The sequence below is a fragment of the Limulus polyphemus genome, unplaced genomic scaffold, assembly GCF_000517525.1.
Source record: "Limulus polyphemus unplaced genomic scaffold, Limulus_polyphemus-2.1.2 Scaffold517, whole genome shotgun sequence".
Lineage (NCBI taxonomy): Eukaryota > Metazoa > Arthropoda > Merostomata > Xiphosura > Limulidae > Limulus > Limulus polyphemus.
Genome location: NW_013666127.1, coordinates 318,720 through 333,764, shown reverse-complemented (window position 1 = coordinate 333,764; position 15,045 = coordinate 318,720). Strand labels below are relative to the sequence as shown.

Genomic DNA, 15,045 nt, shown 5'->3' with positions numbered 1-15,045 from the left:
GAATCACTTGAAAAAAACACGGGGGTGCTTAACTTTTTTCCAGGTGTATATTTCTAAAACAAGAATGTTGCTCTACCATCTTATTTTATGGTAAGTTTATATGAAAATTGATCTACTAACTTATTTTGTGGTACGTTTACTTGAATAATGTTGCGCTACTAAGTTATTTTATGGTAAGTTTACTTGAATAATGTTATTCTACTAACTTATTTTATGGTAAGTTTACTTGAAAATTGAGGTAATTGCGGTTATTTGTTTACAATCCAAAATGGCTTTTGAATGTTTTAATCCATAATGTTGTATATCACTCGAACAGACGATGATGTTAAAAGGTCAGTTGTTTCGCTAATCGTCAGGAACTCGAAGATTCTCGAATAAAAATATCAAAGATCAAAACAAAAGACCTGTAGAGGAAGCGGAAATGACGACCGCGGAACAAATGCCGGTTTCACCTGTTTTCACGAAACCTATAAAAATAAAACGCCATACCTGTTTTACATTACAGTTTCAATTTTCGCAAATGTCTATAGGCATTTAAAATTATGACGAGAACCAAAATCAATTAGATCATAGTTCCACTTACTGTTGGAGAAAAAAAAAGTACAACTGAGGAACTGTTCAGACGCAAAAACGCAGAAGCATCATTTCGGAAAAGGCTTGGGGGTGGGGAGAAGAAGACTGACCTATTGTGCCCCCCCCCCCCCGATTAAGCTTGAGACCCCACGCTATGGCGTAATTTACGTATATATGTGTTCAACCAGCTTGACTAGAAATGTTTCAAAGAAACTGCATGCGAGTCTCCCCCCTTCCCACCAATGGCGTCCTTACATAGTTCTTCATTTCCGTTTCGTTTAGATTGAATTTCAATTCTTTTAATATCCCTGAACTTAAAATTTACTTTTCTGCGGTAAATAAAAGTAGATATACGGATATGTTTAAAGAATGGGTCAAGGATGACCATAACATTTTGTTTAATTGTTGCTTGGTATTGACAAGAGTAAGTTAGTAAGTTAACTCACCTAACTCAATCCGAATTTTCAGAATGAAACTTATAATTCTTAATGTGTCTAATGGTGAATTTAGTTGCTTTGTAACAGCTAATTTTTAAGATATATCAAATTTAACTATGCATAGGTTTTTCTCGGTAATCACCTTGCAGTTTGTGTAGCAACGACATTTTCATATATATATATGTAGCAGATTAACTGATACTTGATTTCCTATATGTTTATTGTCTTCGCTCCAGTAAATATCTCAGTTTTTCAAACTGGCAGTGACCTGAAGTGTCGCTAGGTGCTCAAAAGATTTGGGGCCCTATCCCGTAGGCGCAGTAATTTTCGGCGTTTCAGTATGATATAGATCATGGTTTTTCTATTCTGATTTTTCAAGACACCAACTGGGATTCATGGCACTGTTAAATAGAATCGGGGCACAGGCCTCGTGTACCAGCACTTAGCGACGCCTCTGACACTGACAAACAGAATTGGGCAAAATTGTCAACTTAGTTTCACTAGTGAGCCAAGTATACTCACTACTTTATCACCAGCCTTCACACGCAATTTATAATAACGTTTTGTGCTTTGCTTATTTACAGAAAAACGTTAAAATAAGCGATCTCTGAACTCATTCCACATAACATTTCTTGCGATAGAGATTCAAAAGGCCCCCTGTGGCTAAGCGGTAGGCTTGAAGGCTTATCACGCTGAAAATTGGATTTCGATAACCGAAGTGGGCATAGATAGCCCAGTGCTTAACAAAAAACAGACAAGAGATACAAAATAAAATGTACATATTACGTGTAAGCACACGTATCAATAATTTATTTGTTGAAAAGTTCAAAAATACGCAATGAGCTATCTTTGCTATATCCATCAGGGGTATCGAAATCCTATTTTTGCGTTATTAGCCCTCAGACTTACAACGGAGTCTTCGGGAGGGGGTGAGCGTTTAAACAAGTTTAAAATACAATACAGTAGTAGAACACCACACAGTGATTATAAGATTTCATGGAAATGCGAAAAGTTAAAGTATTTACTATAAGAAATCTACTCTTTTTTTTCTTTTTTTTTTACTGGTAGTAAAGAGTAAAAAAATGAATGTATTAACAACGTATTAAAATATAAGACGTCCTACGAAAAGTTCTACTCTTTAATAATATATATACACCTGAAAGAAAAACGTTTCGTAAACGTTGCTTATTTTTGTGTGCGTTTTACAGACTCTAGTCTTTTATGTAGGCCTAGAGTTAGTTCATAAGCATCGCTGTTTTTGGTGGGAGTGCAAAACAAACTTAATAACACGATATAAATTGAAAACTTTGTATTTAGAAATTGAAAACTATAACAGTAGATTACAGAATCAGCAAAACAAACAAAAGAAACAACAACAAGCATAATAGCGTAGTGGAGTATAGAACTATGCCGTCAAATTTATCCTGCAACCATTTTTCTGGCATTCCCCCAACTTAGAAGATACACGGAGTGCACATATGGTAATAATTTACTTTAGTAATTTATAACATTAATCACTAAGGTTGCTGAGTGTTTATAGTGAAAAAATGAAAATTGTTTGAAATAATTCATGAGAACATGCCATGAAAAATTAAAAGAGTTTGTCAAGTAAACTTTAAACAGAAAGTCATTGAAAACCTGTTCATTCCCCTGATGACGCTCTTTACTACCAGTAAAAAACAAATTTCTCATGGAAAATGTTCAAACTTTTGATATTTGTATGAACTGATGTGATATACTACGCTATATTAATTGAAACTTCTTTATTTAGAAGTATGTTGCACAGTAACTAATGATAATAAAGTAAAAGTGATTGATGTTGGCTGGTTGCGTACGTGTAGATGGCGCAACGCTTTCTGCCTGCGCACTGTCATCCGTAATGCAATTTAGACGATACAGTTACCTGTTTGGTGGTAAGCCTCCTCTAGCGTGTACATACATAAATAAAATGTATTGAACTTGTATGGCAGTGATACACCAAGGTAAAGACGGAAGGAAGGAAGCGAGAAGCTTTAATTTTTTATACGACAACTAAGTAAGTTTAAAATAACTGAAATGCGATTTTCAAAAACGTCAAATATTTAAACAGTTTGCTTTACACACTCTGTTGTACGTCATAATCATGTTCTGGTGAGTGTCCTTGAAGCATCTGTAATCAAATTGTTTTTACAACCTTTTTATTTTCAAATAATACTCAAATTTCTGGCATTCAATCTCTGCTCAAACTTGTCACTCATAACTAGTAATAAAAGTGTCGATTCACACGTTACTCGAATATATCTTTTTTTTCAAATCGCTGTATATAAGCTAATATGGTTGAATGAGTTGTATGTTTCCCGGATATAATCATTAACCACACTTGGAAACGGATGTACTATTTTTTAGAAGGGTTATAATACTACGTGTAGTGTATTGCGCCAAAATTATAAAATCTCACGTCCTTTAATATACAACAAAAGACCCGACTACATTTTATTGAAATATAACAAACAATTTTCTTGCCACTGCAAAGCATATTTATAAGCGAACATCCTTTTAAATGTTGCACATTTTTACAAACTTAACTATAAAGGTAGGAAAACTAATAAATCACCGACGATGATTTGATATTATTTGTATTCAAAGTAAAAACACAAAAGTCTTTTCTCGAAACCTATAACATGTGCTAAGCATTTTTTCAATTAATTCTTATTATTTTTTAAAAATTTGTTTCAATTCTACTTTTGCATCACTCACATCTAAGAAAAGCTCCATTATCGCACGAGCATTCGATGACATGTCTGTGAAACACTAAATATTTGTCTTTCCTAAACTTTTTCATTTTATCTGCGAGGATCTGGCATGATCTGGTGGTTAGGGTACTCGACACACAATTTGCGGTTCGAGGGTTCGAATTCCCTTACCGAAACATGGTCCCCCCTTTCATCCATTGGATGTTGCAATTTGATGATCAATCCTACTATTTGTAAGTAAAGAGTATCCCAATAGTTATCAGTGGGGGGTATGGATTAGCTGCTTTCCGTTTAGTCTATTACTTCAAAAAAGTCTAACGGCCACGTATGTAGCCTCGAGTAGCTTTGCGCGAATATAAACAAACTATTTGCGAGGTGTCAGTATGTTAAGGCTGTTGATTAAACAATATTTTACCAAAAGCTAAAATAAGACAATGTCTACAATAAACAAAAATGGGGACATCGTATCTGTTTATGCCAAATGTTATCCTGTTGGCAGTTTCTAAGAGTTGTTTTGTAATCACGTGTCGATTTCCAATGTTTCAAATACATCATTATTCTAGGCTTTGCTTATTCGTACAGTAAAGTGAAAAGATTGAAATAAGCTTCTAAATGAAACCTTTAGACTTATGTTAGGAAATTCATCAACTTTTATCATAATAGCTGAAATATGCTTTTCTGTATTTATATTATTATAATTAGTTAAATTCGAACGACAGCAGCCGAGAACACGCTCTTAACACTTGTTTCCTGGTTAAGATATTGCTTTTGTTTAAATATTAAAAGAAGACTCAAATTTTGTGCTAAGTTTTCGTGATAGACAATAATGCTTTAGAATTTGTGTTTTAATAAGCCTGTGTATAATTAAGAAATATTCACCATATCGTGTGAGATAACGCGAATAAATTCAATATGAAATAAGTTATATTTTAAATGACTTTCCTTAATTTGAAATATATAGTATGAATAGACAACCTACACTATTATCATTTTTATCCATTTCGTTGTATGGTGAAACATACATTGTGCTAACCCTGATAAAATAAAATAAACCGGTTCATATGCGCTGGTAAAGGAAACCATATGTCATTATATGTTTTGTTTAGCCACATATCCCTGATGCTTTGGCATAAGGTTGCCAGAATGACGCAAACAACATATGACCAATCTATTGGTTTAGTGTTTGATCCTTTGTTCGGATTTTACTATAAATTATCTTACTCTGATGTAGACTCTCTATTTTCGACGAGTGGAGAGTAATTTGTTGAAAAAGCTAGAAAATCAGAAGCTCTGCTTGTTTCGCCAAGTTTTAAAGAATAAAAAAATGGCTATTGTTTATATTATTTTTATGTTTCTGGCAATCACTTCACTGTCAGGTAGGTCTGAACAATTTTCTATTACGGCAGAATTTTAGTTTTTTTTTTTTTTGGTCTTGGTTTGTTTGAATTTCGCTCAAAGCTACTCAAGGGCTATCTGCGCTAGTTGTCCCTAATTTAGCAGTGACAGACTAGAGGGAAGGCAGCTAATTAACACCATCCACCGCCAACTCTTGGGCTACTCTTTTACCAATAAATAGTGGGATTGACCGTCATATTATAACGCTCCCATGGCTGAAAGTGTGAGCATGTTTGGTAACGGGGATTGCAGATTGCGAGTCGAGTGCTCTGACCACCAGGCCATGCAGACCTCAGAATGTTGAATCTCTGATGTAAGGAAATGCTTAGTTTGTTGTCTTTATACCAGTAATATGACACAAATTAAAATTCTTTTAATTCAAGTAACACAGTGTCGTAGCAGTAAGCTTGAAGGCTTTTAATGCTAAAATCCGTGGTTCGATCCCTGCGTTGGGCACAACACATTTAGTTAATGGTGCTGCATTATGCTTAACAAAAAAACAAACAATTCATAGTTCAATATTTATGATTTATGAAATTTATCAAAACATTAAAAGATATGAACATATGCTAGAGTATTTTATCCCCCACGATGAATTGAAATTCGATGACGAGGAACCCACTTTGAGACTAATAATGGTTGGAGACGGCTTGAATGGGTTATGAAGAAAAACTTTAATATAAGTTTAACATAACAGCAAGTGTACAACGTTTCGACAAGGTTTTGGCCTGATGATGACAAAAACCTTGTCGAAACGTTGTACATTTGCTGTTATAATAAAGTTTTTCTTCACTACCCATTCAAGCCGTCTCCAACCATTAATAATCCCCCAGGAATTAAAAGAAATTTTGGTAATCCATTTGATTCATTAATAAAAAGAATCACGAACCAATTGTGTGCCTAATGCTGAGTCTTACAGACTTCAGATAGTCTCGCATGGAGACAAAACGTATTTTAAAAACCGAGAGAACATAAGGAGTTCAGACATTACTTATATAGGTATCATATACTTATGTGTTAAATTTGAAAACACACCGAGCGTTAGACAATTTAACCTAACGGAGGTCATGTGTTTTGAATGATAAAAATAATAAATTAATGGTAAATTTAGGTCAAATGCAAAGTTGTCAAAACAGAAGTATCCTAAATAATCAGGAGTCAAAATACTTGTAATTTTCACTAAACTGGGTGATCGTAAAATTAAAACTTATTCTAATAGAGTTGGGAACTATTAAACATGATCAAAGCATGAACTTTTATATATACAGAGTTACGAAACAGTAATTTGCCCCAAATATTATATTCAGTATTAAATTCAGGGGCGCCCGCAGAAAAAAAATTAGGGGAGTCAAGTAACTCAACTTTGAAAAATTATGAAATCGAAATAGTTTTCTTCTATGGAAGACTGGAAGTCGCCATTTTTCTGGCACGGAATGAATGAATATAAAACTGTATCAACGTATAACAATAAATAACATAGAAGAATAATTTTACATATCTAGTAATTGTTTTTCTTTTTGAAAATCCGGGGCGCCCATGATTAAATTGAAATAGTAGTGGTTAATTTTATTTTCTTGCTAATGATTAACATGCCCTTTCATAGTTTTGCCAATTTGTATTAGTTAGTTTTCAATGTATAATAGTTTAACCTGTATATCATTTTTTAAGACTTTGGGGCAAATTACTTTTATCTCACCCTGTATATACAACTGGGAAAGTAAAAAGCAATATTTGTAAAGTTCTAATAAAATGCACTTACTATATTTCAGTTTGCCACCCAGCCGGAGATGTCTTCCAGGGCTGTGACGACCAAGGGGAGGCCGAGAGGCTCAAAGAGTTAGTCCAGTGTAAGAAAAAGCAATATTCCGACTTTGATAAAATAGAAAGATTACTGGGGTCTGCCGCTGTGTCCAGAGATTTCTCCATAGTTTGCAAGTTTGTATCTTAATTTTTTATGATATTTTGTGAAAAACTATATGAGAGAAATTGAGCATTGAAGAGTAAGAAATATATATTATATGTTCTAAAAATGATGGCGTCGTATATACGGAGAAGAAACCAATTTGTAAATTTCATTTTCTATAACGTCGTAACCTAAGCTTTTGGTTACTTGTGATATATTTTTAAACTGTTGATTACCTGTGATATCTATTTAAGCTGTTGCTTACTTATGATATTTATTTGAGCTGTTGGTTACTTGTGATATTTTAAGCTGTTGCTTACTTATGATATGTATTTAAATTGTTGGTTACTTGTGATATTTATTTAAGCTGTTGGTTACTTATGATATGTATTTAAGTTGTTGGTTACTCGTGATATTTATTTAAGCTATTTATCTATTTATGTGTGTGTCTGCACAAATTAATGGGAGATTTTCAATGTCATTTTTTTCATAGCTATAAGAGTATCGAATGAGTTATTGTGACGGATTTACTATTATATATTTATTTTAGTATCGATGTTTGTTTAAGTTAAACTTATATTTAAAAATGTACATAACTTATACTGTTAAATCTGTATTGCGAAATTCCCGCCTATTCTATAAAATTGTAGAAAATTCTCGAGTGTAAGAATCAACAATATATGTGTGTACGTAAACATTGGTGTATTGTTTATATTGTTGCGTAAACTGAAATTCGCGCCTATAAATATAACCAACGTGACGTGCAAAAAAGACTATATACCAAGACAATTGATATACTATAAACCTCGGAAGCTATAATTGTCATTAACGCTTATTAATCGGGAATCTTCAGATATTTGACCAGGAACATTTATAAATTTCGAACTTTACAAACATTATATAACTTTAGCGGTGAAAAACTTGACCTGTAATCTGTGTGTGATCAACGAGCTAGCTCTCTGTCCAGTGAAATGCATATACATCGACTCAAAATTCATTCGTTCATCGTGAACCCACGATAACATATAAAGGAAGTTCTATACCAGAAAGAAGACTAAATATTGTTTGTAAGTTTGTAAATCTATTGTACATAGATCATTATTTAAATTAACTGTTATTGTAAATTAAATTATTGTTTGTATATTAAAACATATTTATATTAAAAAAGAAACTGTGTGTATCAATATTGTTGGCAAATATCGTAAACTGGATACATATCGGCATTTATTTAACTACTAAATCTAAATTATAAATTTAACTCAGTTTTAGCTTATTTGAAATTGTAATATGTAACAGTTATACTTAGACCAGAATCTTCGAGTTTATGTGTTGTATTGGAAACTACACAAACACATAAAACTATTCGGATAAATTTGGGATTAATGAATTGCTTGCTGTTTACTTTGTAAACTGTTATCCTTGTGAAAGATCCTTTTCGATTTCAAACAATTTACTGCAAGTTTAAAAAAGGATGAGTGTCTAAAATTTTTCATTTATTGTATTGTGTTTCGTGTTGATTTTGTTTAACATGTGATTAGGGTTAAGCGCTAATCGTTAATGTCTCAACAGGCGTGGATATTATTTGGCTTTGGTTTCTACTAACAAACGAAAAAGTGATATGTGTTAAGTACAAAGTACAATCTGAGTTAAAAACGAATATATTTGTAGTAGTGTAAAAACATATTTGATTAAAATGATGCGTTTACAAATATTTTCAGACTTTTAAATTCTTTTTCTTGATTTTCAAGTGACATCTCGGGTATTTTTATTAACAGCTAAAGCCTGCTGCTACTAATAAACCTGACTTTGTTATGTTCAACGAAACAAAAACTAAATATTGAGTTTCAGCACAACATTTAAAAAGCCTATAACACTGATAAAGGAGGTCCGTCATCATTTAATGTAAAATGTACGAAATGTGATTGTAGATTGCAGAAGTTTTGTAGTTATGCTTTGATTTAGTAAGTGTTGACAACAATGGAAGTTAAAACTCCAAAATGATATTAGCATGTTTTCAAATCCATCAGAAATCTATCATGATTTTTTTTTTTAGTTCCATGGAAAAAGATTCTAATTGCACAGATGACTATGCAACTTTGAAGTGCCTTCCAGAACAGCTGAAATATTCCTTTCAGTCTGCTGATGAAGCTTTAAAGAAAGCAGTAAACTACATGTGTGAGAACAACTATGCTAACCTGGCAAGTAAGTTCGCAAGTTTTCTATACTGCTGTAACGGGTTCTTTCATTGGAGGAGTTTTTCTTTTTAATTATTTGGTGAAAATAATGCCAAGTACAGGTCACTTACGATAACAAATTAACTTATTTCTTCCTTGACGTTGGCTACAAGCTAATTTCCTTTGTATAGAGTTGTAGTTCATAAATAAAGTTTTCACTTTCAGCAGAAATATACGCATTAAAGGTGCTACAACTAACTTACAAATATTCTTACCTGTACAATTTTACAGTTAAACAATCGAGTAACTAACAGTGATCTGAATACTTCACTAACTTGTAAATCACTGAACAAACTGACAACTACATACATAACTGAGTGACTGACACTCCATTAACTGGAAACTATCATTGATTCTTGTATTTATAATTTAACTTTCCTCCTAGACACTTCTTAAAGTTTCTCGATCACGTATATTGTCGAAGACTTTTCAAGTTCTACACATTAATTCTCATGGTAATCGTATTAGAAGATTATCTAACGAAACAAATCAGTCTGATAACGGAAGCCACAAAGTGGAAGTTGGAGCACCCCCAGTGGCCCAGCAGTAAGTCTACAGGCTTATGACGCTAAAAGTCGAGTTTTGATAACCGTGTTGTGCACAGCACAGATAATTCATTGTGTAGCTTTGTGATTAACAAGAACCAAACCAAACCTCGTAGCTTGTTTTTTTTTTTCTCTTATTTTGTATTCATGTATCCAGCAGGACATGAAAACAATGTCTTAGACACTCAAGGAAATTTCAGAACAATATATTTTCAAACTGTTACAGTTAGAATTAGCCAAATATTTGTTGATCTGTTAAGTTATTTTTTGCCCAGTACCTTTCTTTACGCTAGTAGTTAGATATCAGGCAAAGAAAGTCTTAAAAATCAACACAACATACATATTTTTTAAAGATGAACTAAAGTTTCTAGTACACGTATGATACCACTAAAGAGAAGGTTCTTAAATTATCATAAACATGTGATATGCACTAAGACGATTTCTCGAGCTGTCGTATGTTTAACAATTTACAAAATCGCCTTCGTTGTGTTTAAAAGAAAAAAAAACACACACACAAGCGGAAATTATTCAACAGTGATTCGTTTATCTTTAACCCGCCCCCAGAGGCACAGCGGTATGTTTGCGGACTTACAACGCTAGAATCCGGGTTTCGATACCGTGGTGGGCAGAGCACAGATAGCCCATTGTGTAGCTTTGTGCTTACTTACAAATAAAACAATAAACAATAAATATCTTTAACCCTCCATGACGTACTTATATCATAAATGAGCAAATGCAAATAAGATGAAAATATTCAATTGAAATTGTTTTTATTTTCGTTCTATTTACTAATTATTAAGAGGTATCGTGAGTACGTCTTCTTCCAAAGAAAAGAACTAATTTTTCAAAATTCTCGGTCCTTCGGTGGGTAAGCGATAAATTCCTGAAATGAAATGTGCAGATAGCCCAGTGTGGCTTTGAAACAAAACAAGCAAATAACATTCGAGAATTTCATTGGACATTTATTTGAATATATTTTTCGTTGTTATTTTTGACATGTCTTATTGTCATGGTTAACTATATATTAAGCTCCTGGTTTCACATCTGAATATTTATAGAATATATTTCGTTTGTTTGTTTGTAATTAAACACAAAGCTACACAATGGGCTGTCTGTGCTCTGTCCACCACGGGTATCGAAACCAGGATTCTAGCGTTTTAAGACCGCTGTGCCATTGGGGGGCAATAAATTTCGTTTATACGTGATTAAGATTGTGCATCTTTAACTAGATTGGGTCAAAGAAAAGAAAGAAAAAATTATGTAAAATCAGATATTGAATGCCTTCAGCTATCAAACAAATAATTTAATTAATTAACAATATTTCGTTGTTAGGCCTACACTAAGCAGTTATATTGATTGTAAACTGAAAAAGAACAAAAGGAATCCTTTATTACGTGGAACATTAAGGCGACAGAAGGACGCGACAATAATACTATAACAATACATCATTAAGGTTAATATAATTATAATAATAACGATAGAAAATTAAAACAAAACAGAACATATCGTTTTTAGTAATGTTATGTGTTAAATGAAAATAATAATAATAGAAATGATATTAGTTGAAAGATAATAGATTTTTATAGTTGTTAATAGATTGTATAATTTTTTAATCAAAAGTTTTGTTTCTTTACAAATGAATACGTACAGTGTAACCAAGTGGACTTTATTGTAGGTCAATCCTCATTGAAAATGAGAGTTTATCTATACAGACTGATATGCAAAGCTGGCATGCACTTGTACATATGAAAAATTAAATGTTTCTTTAATTTTTATTTTCTGGAAACGCTATTCTGGAGCAATCTGCGTTAACCGTCCCTAATTTTGAAGGGATAGACTAAGAGGAAAGTCAGTTTGTCAACACCGCCAACCGCCAAATCTTACGCTACTTTTTATACCAAGGAATAATAATAATAAAAGATAATGACACCCCTACGGGTGAAAGGGCGAGAATGTTCTATGAAAGAGTTCGATCTCGCTACCTGCAGATAGCGCTTCGAGCGCCTTATCCACCAGGCCATACGAGGCCGATCCGAAAGGAAGGACAATACGACACTTAGTGGTCTATATTTTCTTTTTTATTTTACAATATGACTGTTTTCCTGTTCTTTAACAATTCTTAAATATTGGTCGATAAACGAAGAGGAAGTAATAGTTTTGATGAAAACAATGTGAAATATAAAGTGGTTCTTCCTCCAATAATTTACGATCACGAAGATAGAGGGCGTGTGAGAAGAGAAATGTTAAAGAAAGTCATATATTTAGAAGTTTTATTATACACGATTTAGACGGAGTTTATCGTGATCCCAAACTACAAGTAAGTGTGACAACGTCTTTGACCAAACTCTAAAAAATAGAGCTAATAAAGCTTATTAAGATAATCAGTAATGTCCCCACCATGCAGGTTTAGTATGGAACCAAAAAGTTCTTAATATAGGAGTGTGTATGTAACATCATTAAACAGTCGGTCCGATGTATAATATCCAATAATGATTGGTTTGGTTTGTTACGAATTTCGCACAAAGCTATGCGAGGGCTATCTGCGCTAGCAGTCCCTAATTTAGCAGTGTAGGACTAGAGGGAAGGCAGCTAGTCATCACCACCCACCGCCAACTCTTGGACTACTCTTTTACCAACGAATAGTGGGATTGACCGTCACATTATAACGCCCCCACGGCTGAAAGAGCGAGCATGTGTGGTGTGACGGGGATTCGAATCTGCGACCCGCAGATTGCGAGTCGAGTGCCTTAACCACCTGGCCATGCCGGGCCTTCCAATAATGAATTCGATGAAATGTCATAACATTATTCACATACTTATTTTATATAACTATATGGTGAAGTAAAGCGGACCCAAACCCTCAATAGATATTAGTATAATAGTGTTTATGGTAAGCCAGTGGAGTGAATAAATTGGTTGAGCTGTATCATAAGTATGACTATTAATGCAGCTCATAGTTGGTCTAACTGGTTCCTTCGGTTTGTGGGTTTGGTGTGATGCATGAAGTCTATATGATCTTGATATTTTTGGAGCAAAAGTATTTTATAATGAATGTCTTGGATAATTTCTCCCTATCGTTTAAATTCCTTTCAGTTGTCTTGGTTGGATTTCTTTTTAGTTGCTTGTAACAAGGTTTGAAACTTTGTGTTCGTAATTGATCGTGTACACAATAACAGTAGCTCCTCCTTCATAAGAAGAAAGAGTAGCTATGTCCCTCTAAGGCACTTCTTTCATTTTTTGTGACATGATACTTAGTTTGTTGTTATACTTGGAAATTGTTTGTTTCACTTAAGTGATTAACTGTGTGGCATTATAGTGTTGTCATGAATTGTTCAGTTACATGTTGTATTTATGTCAAAAACAAGGTGTAGGAGAAAAGTTTAATCCCTTATTTAAAATAATAATGCCAATTAGATAACTGTTGAATAGAAAGGTTTGTAACGTTATTTTCGAGTCTTTGATTTTAGAACTATCTTGGACATTCTAAGTAAACAAAGTATATTAACAAAGAATGTCAAGAACTCCAAAAATCGTCACCATATTCCAATCTTCTACCCGAAACAAAAAGAACAGTGCAAAAGTGATAAATTCAAAAAAAGGTATGATCACTAAAGAAACAAAAGAATGTGCTTTGCGAGTTCAGGTCATTAAAAAATTATGGATTATGGGCTTAAGACCTTAGATTGTTGACATTAAATGTCTTTTAGTGTATTGGCTAGAATACCAGAAACCAGATAATATGGAAATGATATTATCCTGTTATTGCTTGAGAGCACAACATAATGCCAGATTTTTGTCAATGTAATGTTAGGCACAGCAGTCATATATTCATTTCAAAAAAGATGTTCAGTCGTTTCATCAATTATATATGAATAGATAATTGAAAGATTAACGTAAGAGGAAAATGCAACAATTAAGCCATAATGCCAGAACGATTACAAAGATAAATTTAACGTATGCTGTAAAAACCTTATGATGCCTATTTGCCTTTTTTAATGCTTTAATTATTTCTGATATTTACTCAACAGAGTTTATTGATGGTGGTGCACCCAGCTGTTATACCAAAGGCAATGGATCTAATTTCGCAGACGGTTGTTTTGAAGACCTAAATGCAGGAAGTATGTTTGGTAACCAGCTGTTTTGTGCGTAAGTCTCTTATTTCATAAAAACAAGTTTGTGTACGTATGCAGATTTTATTGTTCAGTCTTGCTAATTGCTAAACATTGATAAAATCAGAATTGGTTAAATTCCATTAAAATGGCAATCTTCAAAAAATTCGTTGAAAAATTAAAATAAAACATAACACGTCGTTTTCAGCGGTGGTATGTGTCAAATAAAAATATCAACGATAATAGAAGTAATATTATTTGCAAGATAACGAAAAATGTTTATGTTTTTCAATAACTTATATAATTTGTTAAATAAATTGTTCGTTCCTCTCCAAATTAAAACGATAATGTAACTAACTAAATGGACGTTAGTGGTAGTTACATGACTATATCCTCCACTTTGATGTAATGGTTAATAAACCCTCCATGTTGAAATTGGGTTTGATATGTTCTCTGTGTTGATATAGTCGTTGATACATATTACTATGTACTCATTTGGATATTGTCGATGATACATATTACTATGTCCTCGTTATACAATCCATGTTGATATATATTACTATATCTTCTATGTTGACGTAATCATTGACATTTATGATTATACCATTCATGTTGATATATATATATATTACTATACCCTTTATGTTGACATAATCGTTGATATACATTATAACCTCCACGTTGGATGGCCAGGTGGTTAGGGCGCTCGACTCACAATCTGCGGATCGCGAGTTCGAATCCCCGTCCTACCAAACATGCACGCCCTTTCAGCCGTGAAGGCGTTATAATATGACGGTCAATCCAAGAGTTGGCAGTAGGTGGTGATGACTCTAGCTGCCTTCCCTAGCCTTTCCCACCAGCCCCCCCCCCACCCACACACACACCCAGTGGCACAGCGGTATGTCTGCGGACTTACAACGCTAGAAATCGAGTTTCGGTACCCGTGGTGGGCAGAACACAGATAGCCCATTGTGCTTAATTGTGTTTGGCGTAGGGTATTTGGATGGCCTGGGAAAAAAATAGCTATTTTAAGCGTATACATCATTAAAATGTGGCTATTAATATTAATTGATTAATCATGTGCTTAAATTCTCAAAACGTATGTCAGTAGTGGACT

The 15,045-nt window shown here is 33.5% G+C and overlaps 1 protein-coding gene across 1 annotated transcript in view; it reads left to right on the top strand.

Moving 5' to 3' along the window:
* The first annotated feature begins 5,023 nt into the window (after window positions 1–5,023).
* LOC106458797 overlaps window positions 5,024–15,045 on the top strand; it is a 15,120-nt gene continuing 5,098 nt past the window's right edge. Inside the window, exons 1-4 of the mRNA XM_013918345.2 lie at window positions 5,024–5,118; window positions 6,907–7,072; window positions 9,094–9,242; window positions 13,848–13,965. Of these exons, the coding sequence (XP_013773799.2) occupies window positions 5,067–5,118; window positions 6,907–7,072; window positions 9,094–9,242; window positions 13,848–13,965 (485 nt within the window). The 5' untranslated portion in view covers window positions 5,024–5,066. The remainder of the gene's footprint in view (window positions 5,119–6,906; window positions 7,073–9,093; window positions 9,243–13,847; window positions 13,966–15,045) is intronic.